The sequence below is a fragment of the Psammomys obesus genome, unplaced genomic scaffold (genome assembly GCF_907164565.1).
Source record: "Psammomys obesus unplaced genomic scaffold, mPsaObe1.curated_primary_1811, whole genome shotgun sequence".
Taxonomy (NCBI): Eukaryota; Metazoa; Chordata; class Mammalia; order Rodentia; family Muridae; genus Psammomys; species Psammomys obesus.
Window position 1 is genome coordinate 11,238,810 of NW_026585689.1, and position 18,356 is coordinate 11,257,165.

Consider the following 18,356-nt stretch of genomic DNA (forward strand, 5'->3'; position numbering starts at 1 on the left):
CCACATGCCTCTGCCTCCCAAGTGCTCAAGGTGTACACCACCATGCCCAGCCTCAACTCAGAAATTATAAATAAGTATTAAGACTAAGAAAATTAGAAAAGTCATTGTAGCAGGTTCATGTTGATATTTTCAGCTAATTTGTTGTATAAATGTGAAATAACTTGGAGATGAGGCATGAAGGAAAACACTTTTTGTCCTTCATATTTTCAGACATTATTTTATACACAATTGCAGATTGTGTAATTGCTATAAAATATCCAAGTGCAGTTCTGATTCTCGGAAAATATTATAAGTGTTCTTCTGCCTCTAATTGGCCATGTCTGCTTCCAAAATTACAGTTAAAGAACCAGGTCATAGCCTTTTAAAGTTCAGACCAAAGTGTAATTTCTACAGTCTAAAAGTACTTTCAGTACATGTTCACATGTCTTTTAAAAACATCAGGAATAAAATTTAACCATAATTACTCTTTTAATAACTTTGGGGTTGAAACTGGGGAATAAACTCAGGATCTCATTAAGCATACTTTCCATCACTGAACTGAGCCTCAAATGTTTTTTTCTTTTCTTTTCTTTTCTTTTCTTTTCTTTTTTTAAGGAATGAGTCCTTTAAAAGGATAAAGATGTTTTAAATTGAAAATTTTAAAGTTTTGTGATGCCGTGTGCTGGCTGAAAGAATTTTCTTTTTAAAGTGGGTGGGAATGCTAAGTTTTGAACTAGTCCTTGAAGTTACTAGCAGATAATAATTGAGGTTAATAAGTAAAGAAATGAAGTGAGAAATAAATGATGGCATTGGCTTTAGCCAGGGTTAGCAGGGCCATGGAGTGCTGATTGACTTACTGGAAGAGTAAGGGTGTGGGGTTGTAAAGAGTGGTGCTTAGGAACAGAGGTCACAGATATTGCCTGAATATTTTGAATAAAAGGATAAGTGGTGAAGGGACTTCTGATCCTTTAAATTTCAAACTTAAATTTTATTGTGAGCTGTTGCATAACCAGTTCAAAGTGGGATTTTGAGGTGGATTTTAAGTTCTATGGCAAGGTATCTTTGGAATAACTTGAAGTCTTTAAAAATACTACTTAGGAGGCAAGGCAAGGGGATTAGTTGGGAGGAGGAGTTTAATAACAGCCTAGGCAGCATAGCAAGGTGTGAGAGTCTACTGTATGCTCTTGTGTGTTAATAGTCAGGAGAGAATATTTGGGATTCCTTGTTTTCTTTGCTATCTACAGAATGTTAGAACATTGAGAGGCATCAGAAAGTAAACAGGATAAGCCCATTCATTTCACAGGTGAGAAGAACAAGCCTCACAGAAGTACAGTACTGACAATTTCTTAAAAATCAAACAGTTCCTTCTTACTTCAAGTTGAGTTTCACTTTTGTAGTGCATTTGTACCTGCTTGCTGCTGGTGGTCATCCTCATAATAATTCTATAATAATACTACATTTCTATCATTTCCAGATGTCACTGCTGTGTGCATATTAGAAGGATTCCAAAATGAGCAGAGCATGCTGTTAGCTGATAAAGTTCTGAAACTTCTCGGAAAAGAAAATGCCAAAGAAAAATATAAGGTAAATTCATATGCATTGGTAATGGTTCAGTACTGCTTGAACCTAGACACAGTATGTAAGAGAACAACTGAAATTAAAACTGGGTTGTATTTTTCCTATACTTTTAGGTTGTTATAACATATCCATTTTCAGTAAGTCCAAAACTAATTTTATGGACTAGGGATTGTCACACAGTAGCCCCAGGACCAATTCCAATCTGTTTCCCATATGTTAGCTGCTTGCATATTGTTTGGGGCTACTTTTGTGCTGCTACAACACGAAAGTTGAATGGTTGTCCAAGTATGCAAAGTCAATGTAGTCTATAATACCTAAACTGTCTACCACCTGATCTTTTGTAGAAAAATATTTGCCATCTTCTGCTCTGTATCATTAGCTTTTAAAGGCAAACTATATCAGTGGACATAGTGACATAGTTTAATTCAACAATTAAGCAAAACTGTGCTACAGCAATGGATTCTAACACATGGTCCCAAATCCATGCTAGAGGCTCTTGTAGTTCAAGCACTTGGGAAGCTAGGATAGGAACACCACAAATTTGAGGCCAGCCTATGCTGCAAAATGAGACCCTATCTTTTTTAAAAGGGGGAATCTTAATAGGACTGGCTTCTTTGTCTTCTGAGACCTGATAGACTAGGGTCAGCTGGAAGGGGAGGAGGAGCTCCTCTATCATTAGACTGGGGGAGGGGCAGAGGAGAAGAAAAGGAAAGGAGGGTGGGATTGGGAGGGGGGGAGGGGAGGGGGCATCAGCTGGGATACAAAGTGAATAAACATTTTTTAAAAAGATAAAAATAAAAAGGGGATCTTTTTAAAAGATAGGCTCTTTTTTTTTTTTTTTTTTTTTTTTTAAGGGAATTCCCCTACAGGATTATTTTTTTAGGACAGATGTTATTAAGTATAAAAGATCTAATATGGGTAAGTATTGGAGGGGAAATTACAATTAATACAATTAAAATTGTATTTTATTAATTATTATAGTAGAGTGCTGGGAGAGCAAGGGCTTAGCTACAAGTCACCAAAGATTCACTGCTGAGTTTCAGGAATTTCAGGGCATTTGTTTCCTTTTCCTTTACTGATGACTCCATCTTTCCCTAAGTTGAAACTAATCTATACAGCTAGGCTTAGTTGGCACGTGCCTATAATACCAAGACAAGGGATTACAAGTTGAAGACCAGCTAGTCTGTATAGAGTAAGACCCTGTCTCAAAACAACAGCACTTACGAGGTTTCTTTAACATGGGCTTTCATGTATTAACATATACTGTGAATCCAAGAACAACATAACTAACAATTCATAATGGAACTTTTTAAAATCACCTGTGAAACATGTTATAGTCCCAGGCTTATCCTGTTTAATTTTAAAGTTTAATATTGTTTACAAATTTGAAAATGAAAATTTACTTATTAAGTCATTTTTATTCAGCAGCACACTTGCTGCTTTGATAGTGTTTTCTCATTTTAAAAAGAGCTTAAACATGATTGAATTTCAGAACCGTGAACCTCTGATGCCATCTCCACAGTTTATTAAGTCTTACTTCAGTTCTTTCACGGATGATATAATTTCTCAACCAATGCTTAAAGGAGAGAAGTCTGATGAAGATAAAGACAAGGAAGGAGAAGCTTTAGAAGTAAAAGAAAAGTAAGTGTGTGAGCACAGTGTCTGCTGGATGGGCTTTGGTGCCATGAAATTTGCCTGGAGCACAAGTAGGCTCACAGTCACCTTTAAAAGAAAACCGTACAGATGTAGTTAAACATAACCTTAAATTGTATTTTATTAATTATTATAGATATGCCTCTCTTTCTAGCAGATACGTTATTTTTCTGGTATTTCAGATTTTTCTGTCAGAATCTCACCTGCTTTTGTAGTCTTGGTGAAATTATCAAGAAAACACTTCTCATGTCACTTGGTATAGTTAGCAGATAATTTGAATAAAGGTGCTACTTTAAATTATATGCAGCTCAAAGTTCAAATGTTGATGTGCAGGGTAATTTATGAGCTGATGGATGCTTAGGAATACTATAAATTTCTTCAAGTTTTCCTACTTGTCCAGAACAGTGATAATCTTGTGTTTGATAGCATAGAAAGCTGAAATTAAAGGACACGTGTCTTTATGGCTGGAGACCTTCTGATAGAATATATATGCTGTCTATCCTGCTCATTCATATTTGGCAGTGCATGTAGATTTTGGATAGGTTAACTCCCGCTTGATACATGATTGGGAATTTATTAATGTGTGTGAAGGAAGGGAAATGCTGTTCCTTGCAGTAAAGCATAACTGAGTTTTAGGAAATGTGCGTGATTACACCAAGATAGGTACTTATTAATTGATACACTCTCTTTCAGAAGGTCATAGTTGGGAAATACATATTTCAGCTGTCACATTACTTTAGTAGCAGTGATAGAGAAACACTAAACAGTCATCATCCCGTTAAAAACTAAAGGAAAGTTAGTCATCTGTGAGCTATGCTGAGAGATGATGGTGTGAATCATAGACTCACAAGAGCTCACAACTCGAACTGTTGCTGCAGATTGTAGTTTGTAGTTGATTTAATTCCAAGCCTTAGCATCATCATTGTTGTGGTGAAACCAGTACTCTAAATCTTAGATGACAGGTTTAAGATTTAGAGTCCTATGTAATTACTTACCGTGTTTTCAGTGAGTGGAAACTTTTTACTTTCAATCTGATTTTAATATAATTGCTCCTGTTTTCTTACACCAGTAACCTGAACAACAAAGTAGAAAATAAATGTGTGATGTTAAAAGAAATGAATTAGTAGAATTTTTCTTAAAAGTCACATACCAATTTTCTCTATCTAGAACAACTTAAATGAGAAATTGTACTTTTACAGTGTTCTTTATGAGGGTTTACACTTCTCATAGTTGAAAATATGTTAAGTCCAAAATGCAGTTACTTTACCTAACCCACTGAGCAACATAGAGAATCTGTTATTTACCCTTGTAGTCTTGTGAGTGATTGTGAAATGTGGCTTGCTGGATAGGATTGTACCACTTGTCTCTAGCCCAAGGCAAGATAAAAATTTAAATTATGTATTTCTAAAGTATATCATTTTCACATGTTAATTTCCAACTGTCATAAATCAAATGACTTAGTCCTGTAGCATACTTTTTTCTGTCAGAAACCTCTTCGTTCCATATCTCTAGTAGCAGTCATCATCCTAGAAGAATGCAGTAGCCAGGTGGTCATGGCACATGCTTTAATCCTAGCACTCAGGAGGCAGAGACAAAGAGTTCTAGGACAGCTTGGTAGCGTTCCAGGACAGATACACAGAGAAAGAAATCCTGTCAGAGAGAGAATGTTATACTTCATTTTGTTCTAGAGGCTCTGAAAGAAAGATTGTTGGGTAAATGTACTTGCCTTGTAGGTCTGCTGACCTGAGCTAATTCTAGGTCTACTTTTTAAGGTGGAACAGTAAATCTGTTTGAGGCACTTCAGTGTTTTTACTTCCTTAGTCCATCCTACACAAAACAATGATCTGTGCAGAACACATATCTGACTATTCCTTTTGCCTTATTGTCTGTGTCCTTCCTTGTTCTTCTCTTAGCCCTTAACAGCTCTTGAGTATTACTGATGCGCCCCAGACAGAGAGTAAGACAAAGTCTTCATCCATGTTACAAAAGAGTGTCTTTCTAATTAGCTCACCTCACATTAACTCGTGTTTGAATTGGGGTACCAACCTAAGGATTCTGCCAATGACCCTGTTGTCTCCACTTGAAAACTTTCTTGAAGGTATCAAGAATATCTTGCTGGTTAAGAAATCATAGTCAGTTTAATCTGACGCAATCCCATACTGGTTGATTAATACTCTGAATGATAATTCAGAGTGCCATGTGTGCCATTTGGTCTTTCCTTAGTAATTTTTTTCTCCTGTGTTTGCTTTCACCTTCAGTTCTGGATATTTGAAAGCTAAACAATATATGGAAGAAGAAAACTATGACAAAATCATAAGTGAATGCTCAAAGGAAATAGATGCTCAAGGCAAATACATGGCAGAAGCATTGCTACTACGAGCCACCTTCTACCTGCTTATTGGCAGTGCAAATGCAGCCAAACCTGACTTAGATAAGGTCATCAGTTTGAAGGACGCTAATGTGAAGGTACATTTTGAAATGTGTGTACATGTAGAAAGCTATAAAGTGAACATGATTACTTTTACAGTTGCTGTGCATGATACCATAGCATTTCACTAGCAGTGCCATGATAATTGTTTTGTTTTGAGGAATCTACATCTAATAATACTGGTATAGTGAATATGAGCAAGTAATACTTATCTTTACATAAGAAAGTAAACAGTGTTCTACAGCATTTAGTATTGGTAGATCCTGCTATGGCCATGGCATACTGTAAAAGGTTGTCTTTGGATAATAGTGATGGCAGTGTGGTTAATGGTACTTTTCTGAGTATTCTTAAAATCCTTTTGAAATTAAATCTTGATACTGACGTTACCCTACAAAGTTTTCCTTAATTTCTTTTAACCTGATTTTTTATTTAGGAAAACCATTATATTCTGCTAAAGTCTGCATATTGTTGCTTTGAAGAAGAAGCCTGAGTTCATGATCATGGCTTTTAGTTTAAACAGCAACAAGTAATGATATATACTGTATGCTATCTAAAAAAATCAGCTCAAAACCAACCAGAAACCTAAATGTAAGAACTAAAAGCTAAACTCTAAGGAAAAACATAGGAATAAGTTATTAGTTATCTTGTATTAGAAAGGAGTTTCTGAGATATGACACCTAAAATATAACTTAAAAATGAAAAAAGTGCCAGCAAGATGGTTCAATTCAATCCCTGGAGCCCACGTGGTAGAAGAAAGGAGGGACTCACAGAAGTTGTCCTCTTGTGGCAGATGCTCGTGCTCACACTGCATGTATACTCAACAAATAAGTGAATGTAAAAAAAAGAGAAAAATAACAGCTTTTGAGCCAAGCATGCTGGCTTGTACTTGGGTGGCTGAGGGTTGGAGGACTGCTTTAAGTAAACCTGTGCTTGAAAGAACAGCATCAGAAAACTGAAAATACCTTCCATAGAGTGGAAGAAAATGTTCATGAGTCATTCAAACAGGAAAAGCTTTCTAATCAAAAATAAAAGCTTAGAACCCAACAGTAAAAAGAAAACCTAATCTTAAAGTGTGCAAAGATTTGGACAGCTCATCAAAGGATACTCTACAAATGACCAATGAGCATGAAAAAAGTGCTCTAGTACCATTACCTGTTAGGTCAGTATCAATCAATTAATTGAAGTACCCCCCTTTTTTTTTTCCTATTATGATGATTATAATTATTTTTTAAAATTGAAAGCACAGTCAATAAGACTATAAATCAAAAATATTAATTGTAGCAAATACTGGTAAGAATATATGTTGCTAGTAAAGATAAAAAGATTCTTTGGGAAGTGGTTTCGCTATTCTTCAAAATGTTAAAACACAAAGTTGCCATGTACTCTATGAATGCTGCTTCTAGAGAACTTGAGACATAAACATACAAACCTGAATGTTCACAGCAGTATTAATCATGATACTCATAAAAGATAGAAATAACCCCTGTGTTCAATATCTATACTGAAATATTATTGTATAATAAGAATATTAATGAATACCACATTGATGAAAATACTACATAAAAAATCAGAAAAGGCCATATTGTATATGAAACATTCATTATAAACAAATGTGTGGAAAGAAACTAGAGGTTAAGTAGTTTCTGGGCATTTAGGGTAGAGTTGTGCTTATGTGTATATGTTCTTTAGATACAATAAAAATGCTCTGAAATTTGTAATGATCAACCTTCTAGTTAGTTAATATACTAACAAACTAAACTAAAGCATATAGTCTTTAAAGTGGTAAACATTATAGTAGGCATTAGAGTTGTTTTGTTTTGTTTTTTCTCTTAAACTAAATTGGATCCTAAAGTTAACCAGGAACGTTTTCTTGTTGGGGTGTACAGCTTCGAGCAAATGCCCTTATCAAAAGAGGCACCATGTGCATGCAGCAGCAGCAGCCTATGCTGTCTACTCAGGACTTCAACATGGCTGCGGAGATCGATCCTCAGAACTCAGATGTTTATCACCACCGAGGGCAGGTAGATCTGATCTTACCTAGAGGGCAGTTGATGACTACTTTTCAGGGTTTCTTGGAAGTTTTCTTACGGATTATGTCTTTTGGACTCTTGAGTGTTTTGCAGATTGGATTGGCTTTTATTTACTTACATCTTGAGTTTCATTTATAATAATTTTGATGTTGTAGAAGAAAGGGAAGGTAAAAACCATTGGCTTGGCAGATCGGCTAGTTTTTTGGATGTTCCTAGCTTGTAGGCTTTCAGTGAGTAAACACTAATTAATCCTACTTAGTAAACATTGTAATTACATTTGTAATTACATATATGTGTCTGCAGGGATTTGTGCACACGATTACAGGCTCCCAGGGAGGCCAGAGTCCCTCCTAGAATTGGAGTTATAGGCAGTTGTGAGCCATCCAACACATATGCAAGGAACCAAACACCCAGAATACACTTGGTCTTGTCTGATTTGCTTAGCAAGGCTGCTTATAGTACAGTGCACCAGAAAGTAGGAACAGCTTCAACAACTTGCACGCAACCTTCCTAACTCAGCCTCAAGTAGTGCTGGTGTTACAGGTGTACATTGCACAGTCAGCTCCTGGGTTCCTAGAAGGTGTTTGTTTATTTTAGACCTAGGTCTCATTTGTTGTGCAAGCTCATCTGAGCTCAGTCTACCTGCATCAACAGCCTGGGTACTGGAATTACAGATAAACCTGGCTTGAAGCTCTTTGCAGGAGAGAATTTTGTCCTCTGTTTCTAAAAGGTGTTATAAAGTGTTGAAATAACATTTTAAAAATCTTGCCATGTCTATCTTTATTTTTACTATTTTGAAATAATTGGATAGTAATTATGTAAAGTCTAACCTGCTTTGAGATTAAGTACAGAGACACTTAATTTTTATATTTCGTATTTTTTTATCCAAATTGCAGTGCATAAAAAAAGATTATCTTTTATCTTTAAATCAGACACAAGTTTTAAGGTTTTAGAATTGTGACTTTATCTTGCAAATAATTTTATGTTGAATAATTAATAAATGCTAAGCATTAACTGTGATAACAGAAGAGAAGCATGGTACAAACTTAAATTTGAGCCTATTTTGATTGTGTTTAATTATGTATTCTTTCCCCAGCTGAAAATTCTCCTTGATCTAGTTGAAGAAGCAGTGGCGGATTTTGATGCGTGTATTAGATTAAGACCCAAATTTGCTTTGGCACAGGCTCAGAAGTGTTTTGCGTTGGTAGGTGCTGTTTTCACTTGTGATTTCATAAGCACATTTGTATTTCATAGTATCCAGCAAAATGAGTATCTTATTGTCTACAAAATCATCCACTTTTTTTCCCTATATGGTGATTTTAAGGAAGATATATATTTGAAAGCTTGTCAATCACCGTGTAGCTGGCCTTGCACGCAACCTTCCTGCCTCAGCCACTAGTGCTGCTGGTGTTGCAGGTGTGCATTGCACAATCAGCTCCTGGGTTCGTAGAATTGCTTCTTTACCAGGAACTGGTGTGAAGGATTCAAAAACAATTTGAGAAAGTAAATTTATAGTTATGATAAGACTTAACTGCTTGTGCTTTCCTTATGGCCAGTCCTAAAAAATTTTCCCTCTAAAGAAAGTTGTATCGTAAATATTATGCTATAGGTTTACTTTGAGAATTAAATTACTACATTAAAAAGTCTGTTGGTGGGATATATCTTGATAATAAAGTGTGTGATGGCCTAATGTGTATATGGTCCTTATTTTTAATTCTTTCACTGTAGGAAACGAAATAAATGAAAATTATGCCATCTATATGCTTAGTTAACATTTCTTAGTTTTCTGTTGCTGTGAAGAGACACCAAAACCAAAGCAGCTTATACAAGTAAGGGGCGAGAGTTTCAAAGGGTTAGTCCATTATCATGTCAGAGAGCATGGTAGAAGGCAAGGAGGCACATAGTTTTAGAGCGGTAGTTAAGAACTTACATCTAATCCATAAGTAGGACAGAGAGAGACAGAGAAACTGGGCCTAGCATGGGCTTTTGAAACCTCAAAGCCTGCTCCCAGTGGCACACTTCTTCCAGCAAGGCCACATCTCCTATTCCTACACACACACCCCATAAGGCCTTAAGAATCCTGCTTTCTGTAGAATACACAGTGGCCATGTAGTTCTCCTGACATAGTTGTTTCATTCCCTACTGCTGCTTGTTCCTTGGAGTCTTTTTTGATGCAGAAGATTGTGTTAGCAAGTTATCTGTGTAGGTGCTATTTTTTTAACCTATTTTATTTGCGCTCTTATATCTAATACCCTTCTCCACCCCAATCCCTTCTAACACCCCAACACCAAGTAGGAAAGAAAGATTAGAGGGGAAAGGAGCATAGACCTCTCTAGGCTACTTCCCACTGATTAGGGACTTAGAATTCCATGAGGCAAGTCCATTCTTCGTCCTCAGAATAACCGGCAATTCAGCAATCCAGCAGTAGCAAACACAGCAGCAGGAGGGGAGCAGCCGTCATGTGTACCCTCTTAAGAGTTCCCAGAATTAAGCTATCTGCAGCTGGCACAAATCACGCCCCTGCCAGAGCACGAGACACATTATACTTAGGTGATGTGGGCAGTCTGAAGCAGCCCCACATCCTACACCTGGGATTAACAAAATATTCATGTAACATAATTGTGTTTTTAAAGAAACCAAAATGCTCACCACACACCTGCTTTTCTGGAAACACTTATGTAATGTTCTGTGTCTTTTATAATATGTTAAATTTCCCAAGTTTTTTAGCTCTTACCTGGAGTGTTTTGATTTTTAAACAGTATCGCCAGGCATATACAGCAAACAATTCTTCACAAGTCCAGGCAGCTATGAAAGGTTTTGAAGAGGTCATAAAGAAATTTCCAAAGTGTGCTGAAGGCTATGCACTTTATGCCCAGGTAAGTGTAAAGAATTTTTTTTAAGAACTGCATTTGTAAACCGAATTCAATGTGGAATTAATCGTGCTGGCCTGATGACAGTTTCTGTGGATGCAGACAGCTTGTTTCTGCTTTGACTTAAAGGCCCCTGGCATTCATGGTCTTGAATCACCTCAGGGGAAGCTCCTGAGTTCTGGAAATGGGGACCTGAAGCTCAGAAAATGGAGAAATTCTGGGCAGGCATTTCTCCAGTGCTTTTAGCAAATGTAATTCCCTTCAGAGAATTTACTGTTAAACGATGGGGAAAATATCGCATGGGGTCTTTTTTTCTGACAAAGGCCCTTTAAATGCTTGTTTAAGCTACTATCACAGCTGTTTTCTCTTCTGTCTTTCTAAAATTCTTGTTAATTAGGACACAAAGTAACAGGTTTCTTCATATCTTCCAACACCTTCATATATAATTTCTTTTTCTTAATTGCCTTGATTCTCACTCTTCCTGTTCTCCTCAGACTTCTACCATCTTAGTCACTTTTTCACTTTTAAGTCACATGTATTCTCCCTTAGGACCTATTTTCACACTTTTGTGGTGTCCTAGTTTCATCATCTGTACCCACACTTACAACTGTACATTAACACATAGAAATTCAAAGCTGAAAAGTACATATGAGATAGATCATGTGATATTTTCTTTCTCAGTCTAACTTAACCTCACTTAATAGTTTTCAGAACTATTTACCTAATGAAATTGCCTGTCATCCTTGAACAGCAGAGCATACTAATTAATCTTTCCTGGAACATCCGAATTTAATTTGTGCTGCCAAACTGACAAGTGTCTAAAATTCTTCGCCCCGCCCCCTGAAAGCCAGAATTGCATGGAATTAGAGTTGCAGATAGTTGGTAGCTGCCACTGAGCTATCCCAGCCATGGTGTTTTTTTTCTTTTTTCTATTTTTATTCACTATGTAGGTTTGGCTGGCATGGAACTCACTATTTAGACTAGGCTGGCTTTGAACTCATGGAAATCCATCACCTCTACCTCCCTAGTGCTGGGATTAAAGCCTCCTTAAAAATTCTTGAAGATTTATTATTTTGGATTTGAAGCTACAAAGAGCAGGATTTAAACTTAACTTAAACCCTGGCTGTCCTTGAATCCATGGTCTTCCTGAGCTGGTCTCCCAAATGGTGAGGTCGTGAGCCTTTACCACTAGGCCCAGATTTTAACATTTTTTTAATTACAAAGGAAAATCCTAGCTTTCCCCAGTTACCACAGAAATAGAAAACATGAAAATGTCACTGTCTTTGTTAAACTACTTCCCTAATCCCTTCTTAAGATTGCTAGTTTTATCTTACTTTTCTTCGTGTTCTTTAGTGACATTTCATAAACACTTAGAGGGTTTTTGATTGAAAGAGGCCTGTGAGAGGTTGATTTTTGTGGCTGTTCTTTCAGTGTGTCCTATACACTGGGTAACAGCTGATAATCTGGGACATGAAACTATTCTCATTTTTTTTATAAAAGTGAAATGTTGCTCACTATACATGCAAATTAGCTTTAAAAACACACTCAATGTAAAACTATATAAAGGTAAACTAAGAGAAATGAATATCAGTAATGTTGTTAGAGAGTAGCCATCCTTAACCTTAGTCATAGAATCCAGGAGGCTTGGGGTACAAATTTCTCTGAGGACCTAAGAACACAAAGACCACTACCCATTAGTGAAGTTAATACCAGGAGGATCTGTGCAGCGTGTTTCTGCATTGCATACTTCTTTCCCTTTGAAGTGGGTGTAGTTTGTACGAAGTCTGTTCATATCAGCACTAGGATTATTTCACTGAAGATTTCATTGTTTTCCATAGCTTCGATAAAAGTTATGCGGTATAGACTGTTTAACTCTCAAAACTTGCCCCTAAGTCTTACTTCAGCCACTTCAGTAGTAGTAAAAGGGTGACTGATAAGAGTTAACATATTTATAATGTGCCCTCTGAAATGACACCAACCCTTAGACTAATTCCCTTAATATTAGTGTGATAAATTGTAAGTACACATATAGATTCGTGAAACGTGATGACACAGCTGTCATTAAAAGTAGGCTCTTACATATTTTATAATTTCCCAAACTCTTTGTTTCCATTTAGCTATTCATGAAAAGAAAGGACAGTTAGGATCTCATATTTAAGGCAGGTACACCCTAAAAACTCAAGTAATTAAGATAAAAAATTTAAGCTGGGGCTTAAATTAATTTCAAGCTTTAGTTTGATAGTGAAAAAATAAATTTTAATGCTTAGTAAACAGTATAGTTTTAATTTCCAGGTTAGCAATTACATTAATATATGTAACTGAAGTTTTTCTTCATATAGGCATTAACAGATCAACAACAGTTTGGTAAAGCTGATGAAATGTATGATAAATGTATTGATTTGGAACCAGATAATGCTACAACTTATGTTCATAAAGGGTATGTATTTTTTTGGTTCTATATGTTTCAATAAAATACTACATTTATTTCACAGTAATACAATACTTCTTTTAGCCTTACAGAAATGATTCAGAGTATAACTGACTTATCAGTGAATTAATTGATCAGTTTCTTACAGCATGTAGATTTTTATCTTTGTGCATATGGACATGTGATACGTGTGCATATGTGAATGTGGACACAGGCTTGCCACCGTGGAGATGAGAGGACAGTTTATTCGGTGTCAGTCCTTACTTTCTGCCTTGTTTGAGACAGGGTCTAATATCTGTTTCAGCTTCCCTTCCGTAGCCAAAAAGGGAGAATTTAGGTATTTAGGGAGAATCTGAAAAGTAATCATTGGTTGCAAAGTGTTAATGCAATACCAGCCTAATGGTATCATTTAGATAAACAAGATATTTTACTTTGCTAATTTGCCTGTGAGTTTTTAAGTTCATAGTATTTCTGTTACAGCTAATTAACAGAGTAGTAATTTTAATTATGATACATTGTGAACAACTTTTAAGAATGCAAATTTGTGTGTTTAGAAACAGTTTCACTGTCCTGGCTGACTTTGAACACATAAAGATCACCTCCTTCTGCCTTGGGAATGCTGAGATTAAAGTCTGTATCATCATGGCCATCTCCAAAGCTAATTTGTAATACATATTTGTTGCACGAAAGTAAGCTATATAAAAACTAAAGTATTGATAAGGTGAGGCAGAAAGATCTTGAGTTTGAAACCAACATGAACTAGAGTAGAGCTGACTTATCAGTGAATTAATTGATCAATTTCTTACAACATGTAGATTTTTTTATCTTTGTGCATATGAACATGTGATACGTGTGCATGTGGACACAGGCTACAGTGGAGATGAGAGGACAGTTTATCAAAAACTAAAAAGCCTAAAATAATTATTAGATTTGTTATATCTGTGGGTGAGGTTTAAGAAAAAAATGACATACAATTAAAGGCTGGATAGGACTGGAGAGATTTCTCAGCAGTTAAGAGCAGTCCTTATTTTCCAAAGGAGCCAAGTTGAAGTCCCAGAATCCATGTTGTCAGATAACTCAAAACTACCTATTACTCCAGGGCCTCTGACACCTTCTTTTGGCCTTTACTAGCACCTGAACATAAGTGTCATACATTCACAGAAACATATATACATAGATGGGAAAAACTGTAAAGGCTTTAAAACAAGTATTTTATACATTTAATTTTTTTAAATTATTATATCAAATTATTCACATTTTGTAGTATATTCAATAAATTGAAAATAATGCAGCAATTTTTTATAAGGATAAAACAATTTATGTTCTTAAAAGGAGAAGCAACCTTAATTTGCAGAACAATTTTTTGGTAATATTTTAAACATACTTTTAATTTCTATGAAATAGAATGAAATACAGCTGAGACTACAGACTGAGTATACATTAGACATCAGCCAGTGCCAGTAGCAGAGTAGAAAAGTAAAGAAATAAGACCTAAACTCAAACTTTTCTCTGGAACCTGCTGCCAGGAGTCAAAACCAGGACTGCATGCCACAGTCAAAACTGGTCCCAGGACAGGAGTGAAAAAGAGTGAAGCAGGGAGCTTGGTATTTGCATACAAAATCAGTTGTCTCTTTCTTAGAAACAGGCCAAGAAGTAGACTCAACCTGTAGTCTCAGCTGGATCGTGATGTACGAGTCTTTGGCCTTGCACTTGAACATCAGAAATAAGGACTAAAGTCTTCCAGGGTGGTGCTGGTTGACCTGAGTGTTTATTGAGGGCAGAAACCAAATCACATGTTTATATTTCTGTCAGTACTGAGTCCATCAACTGCCTGTTTCTTTGTTTTTGTTTTGTTTTCTTTGCATTTCAGTTTACTTCAACTTCAATGGAAGCAAGATTTGGATAAAGGTTTGGAGCTTATCAGCAAAGCTATTGAAATTGACAACAAATGTGATTTTGCATATGAAACCATGGGAACTATTGAAGTGCAGAGGTAACTTCTAGATTTGCTTCTTAGAAATATAATAAGCAGCATAGATTTTGGGGTTTTGTTCATTCCATACATTTGATTGTCAGTCGATGTCCACTAAATTTTTAAAAGCTTGCTGTACTTTTGATGAAGGCTACCCTAAAAATTAGGGAATTTGGATTTGCCTCATTTTATTATTTTTCCAAGTTAAAAGTTTCATGCATAAAAGCTGTCAGGCTTGTGCCTTAAAAAGTGATACTAGGTCTTTTTCTATTTTTATGATTTCCTTTTTTACTTGTATTATCCTTGTGCATAGCACACCTAAGCCTGAGATCAGGCCCCAGCACTACAGCTGGGCATGGGACATACTTTTCAACTAACTCTGGAGGTTGATGAGGTTGATGCAGAAGTTCAAGGTTCTCCTAAGCTACATAGGAGTTTTAGGCAAGGTTGGCCTCCAGCCCCCTTCCCAAAAGTTCTTTCTAAATCCTGCCTTAAAATTAAGTGATTGACACTGCTGATATGCTAATATTTTGAAGATCTTTTGGTATTGACAGAACAGCTCTATACGAACTCCTGAAGTAGTTAATTTGGTTACCTTTAGGAGTACTGGCAGTTATCTAGCATTGACTTTGATCTTGGTTATAGGATTACACACATGTAACTAAGTATTATGTACATGAATACATAGATAACAGTAATTACTTTGAACGGTTGTTTCTTAGCCAGGTGTGGTGGTACACGCCTGTAATCCCAGTACTCAGGGAGGCAGAGGCAGGTGGATCTCTGTGAGTTGCAGGTCAGCCTGAAAACCTTTGGTTTACAAAGTGAGTCCAGGATAGCTAAGGCTACACAGAGAAACCCTGTCTCAAAAAACTAATAAAACAAACAAAAACCAGTTCTTTCTTAGTAACTATAAAACCTAGCCACACTTAAGAGGCACATTTTATTAACCATATGTGTTTATCCATTTGTTCAAAACAGATAGTAATTACCAATCTGTTTACTTAGTTGTTGGAACTGGTAAGATGGTGCAAACATTCGTCTGTCTGCCTGTGTATACAGAGAGAGTAGACCTGTGAGGAATATTAGGAATTAAGTTTAATCCTTCTGGGAACAGAAGGTGGGGGAATATTCAGATACAGTATTTGAAGATGGTCCTAAAGGCAGGGATTTGATTGGAGTTAAATAGGCAATAATCTGAGGCTCTGTAAGCAGGTTTGGCATGATCAAGGAACTAGATTGACTTGTAACTGCATAGAAATTCACAGGTTTGGGCATTTGGGTTAAGAGATGAGAGAGTTACTGTGGCTTATTCAGTCCTTTAAGGGGCAAGCATCTGAGGGCTATTAGTGTTCTGTGTTGCAGGAAGCCTTGCCCTTTGCTGAAACATGCAGATTTAGGAACCAGGAAGAATTAATGATCTTAAATCACCAACTTACTTGCCCTAGTCTCACTATGTTTAAACAAAGGATACAAGAAAATGTAGACATAGTACTTTTAAGAAAAGTTAGCATTTGTTGGTGCTTTCAGTATGCTGTGCTAGGAACTCTTGTTTGTTATGAAAGAAGCATTAGAATTATAGTTGAAGGTCTCATGTAGTGCAGTTAAACTTTATTGGTTATTGACAACTTCTTGTTAAAGAATCTTTGAAATTTTGCTCTTTTTAGAGGAAACATGGAGAAAGCCATTGATATGTTCAACAAAGCTATCAACCTGGCCAAGTCAGAAATGGAGATGGCTCATCTTTATTCACTTTGCGATGCTGCCCATGCCCAGACAGAAGTAGCAAAGAAATACGGATTAAAACCACCAACATTATAAAAACCTGGGGAAAACAGACTGACTCTTTGTAAAAGAAGTTTACCCCCTCTTCAACTGAACCCTGAAGACACTGTCATGAATTGTTGAATGGTGGAACTTAGGATTCCCTTTGTGATGTTGTCATTCATTACATCTGTTTCATGTTTAGGTGTTGTGGGCGTGGCTGTTGAAGGAAGTTTGCAGTCTTGCAGCTTTTATTCTCTGTGCAACAAAAGCTTAGAACCTGTTAAAGGGATATTAAAACAAAGTTGTAGAATACAAACAGTTAATTGGCCATGCAAATAAAAACTTTGATTTGTTGATTTGTTTTTTTTTTTATATATATATATTGGGGTGGGGATTATGTTCTGAATGATTTTGTTTTTATAGCTGTTTGTATAATATATGAGTGTTTTATAGTATGTTGGTCTTTAACATAGTAAGTGCTGTGAAATACTTCTTTCATATTCAATTAATCCTTTTTAATTTTTTGAAGGATGAAAAGCTTCAATATGGATGTCAGTAAAATCGAAAGACTTTACACTATTGTCAGCATGCACAGTGCCTCTGATTCTGTAGAACTTTAGTAAATTATGCAGAAGCAAAATATTCTGATTGATACTTGTACAGAAAGACTATTAATGAGGGACTGAACAAGGAAGGTAAGATGAAAGACATGTATATACTTGTCTGTGCCTATTCCATAGTAAGTACTATTTAATAATATGCTTTTTAAAGAAAGTGGGTGTATGTAAACAACCCACAGACAGATGGAGTACATCTGATGATATATAGGAATATTTAGTTAGCTTAAATTTTCTAGTGACAGAAATATGGCAAAGGTTCAAAAAGATGTCAGTCTTAGAGCCAGAGCATATGTTTTTGAAATGACTAGTGCTTTAGCTGTGGCATATTAACTTAATGGGATTTGAGCCAGTATTTTCAGAGATGTCCAATACATAGAGTACTTTTTCTATTGAGTAACCTTGACCTCTAAGGACTGATGGTCCATGCTCACATCTCCAGGAATACTGACAGCTGACTTGACTTCTCTGTTCATTTTTATCTGTACCTCATCCTCTCTTTGGAATCTCTAAGTTATGTTTCCATTCATCATTTTCACAGACTATCCTTTTACTTATTTATATGCTGGATTTTTCTGATGGGGAAGGATGTGTTCTTACTGAGTCTATTTCCAAGATCCAAGACAGGTTTTGATTTATTTAAGTAAAGTAATGAAAAAGCAAGTCTCTTAAAAGACTTATGGACATGAAGTCTAACTATAGTTTACATTGTTGAGAGTAAAAGATCATTTTACACTCTTATTTAAAAGGGTGCTTTCCCACTGAAACCAAAATTATTTTCTCTACAAATGCTGTCTCTTTAGAAACTCTTAGAAGTGATTCATTATAAAGTCAGTCTTTGGACGATATTGATAAGCCTGTGGCTGATTTCAGTAGGGACAGTTAACATAATTTAATATGATTGTGACAATGGAAAGTTGGAGAGCTCTTCACTTTGTTCTGAAATAATTCTCCAATGATGATAACCCTAAATACAGAAATGTCCTACATCTCTAAATGTGACCTCTTTGCTTAAAAGTTTTTTTTATTTGCAT

General features: G+C 36.0%; 1 protein-coding gene across 1 annotated transcript in view; it reads left to right on the top strand.

Annotated features, from left to right (window-relative positions):
* Tomm70 (translocase of outer mitochondrial membrane 70) overlaps positions 1-17,061 on the top strand; it is a 32,610-nt gene extending 15,549 nt beyond the window's left edge. Inside the window, exons 4-12 of the mRNA XM_055594213.1 lie at positions 1,454-1,563; positions 3,050-3,198; positions 5,469-5,676; positions 7,525-7,659; positions 8,765-8,872; positions 10,428-10,544; positions 12,878-12,975; positions 14,837-14,959; positions 16,606-17,061. Of these exons, the coding sequence (XP_055450188.1) occupies positions 1,454-1,563; positions 3,050-3,198; positions 5,469-5,676; positions 7,525-7,659; positions 8,765-8,872; positions 10,428-10,544; positions 12,878-12,975; positions 14,837-14,959; positions 16,606-16,759 (1,202 nt within the window). The 3' untranslated portion in view covers positions 16,760-17,061. The remainder of the gene's footprint in view (positions 1-1,453; positions 1,564-3,049; positions 3,199-5,468; positions 5,677-7,524; positions 7,660-8,764; positions 8,873-10,427; positions 10,545-12,877; positions 12,976-14,836; positions 14,960-16,605) is intronic.
* The last annotated feature ends 1,295 nt before the right edge of the window (positions 17,062-18,356 follow it).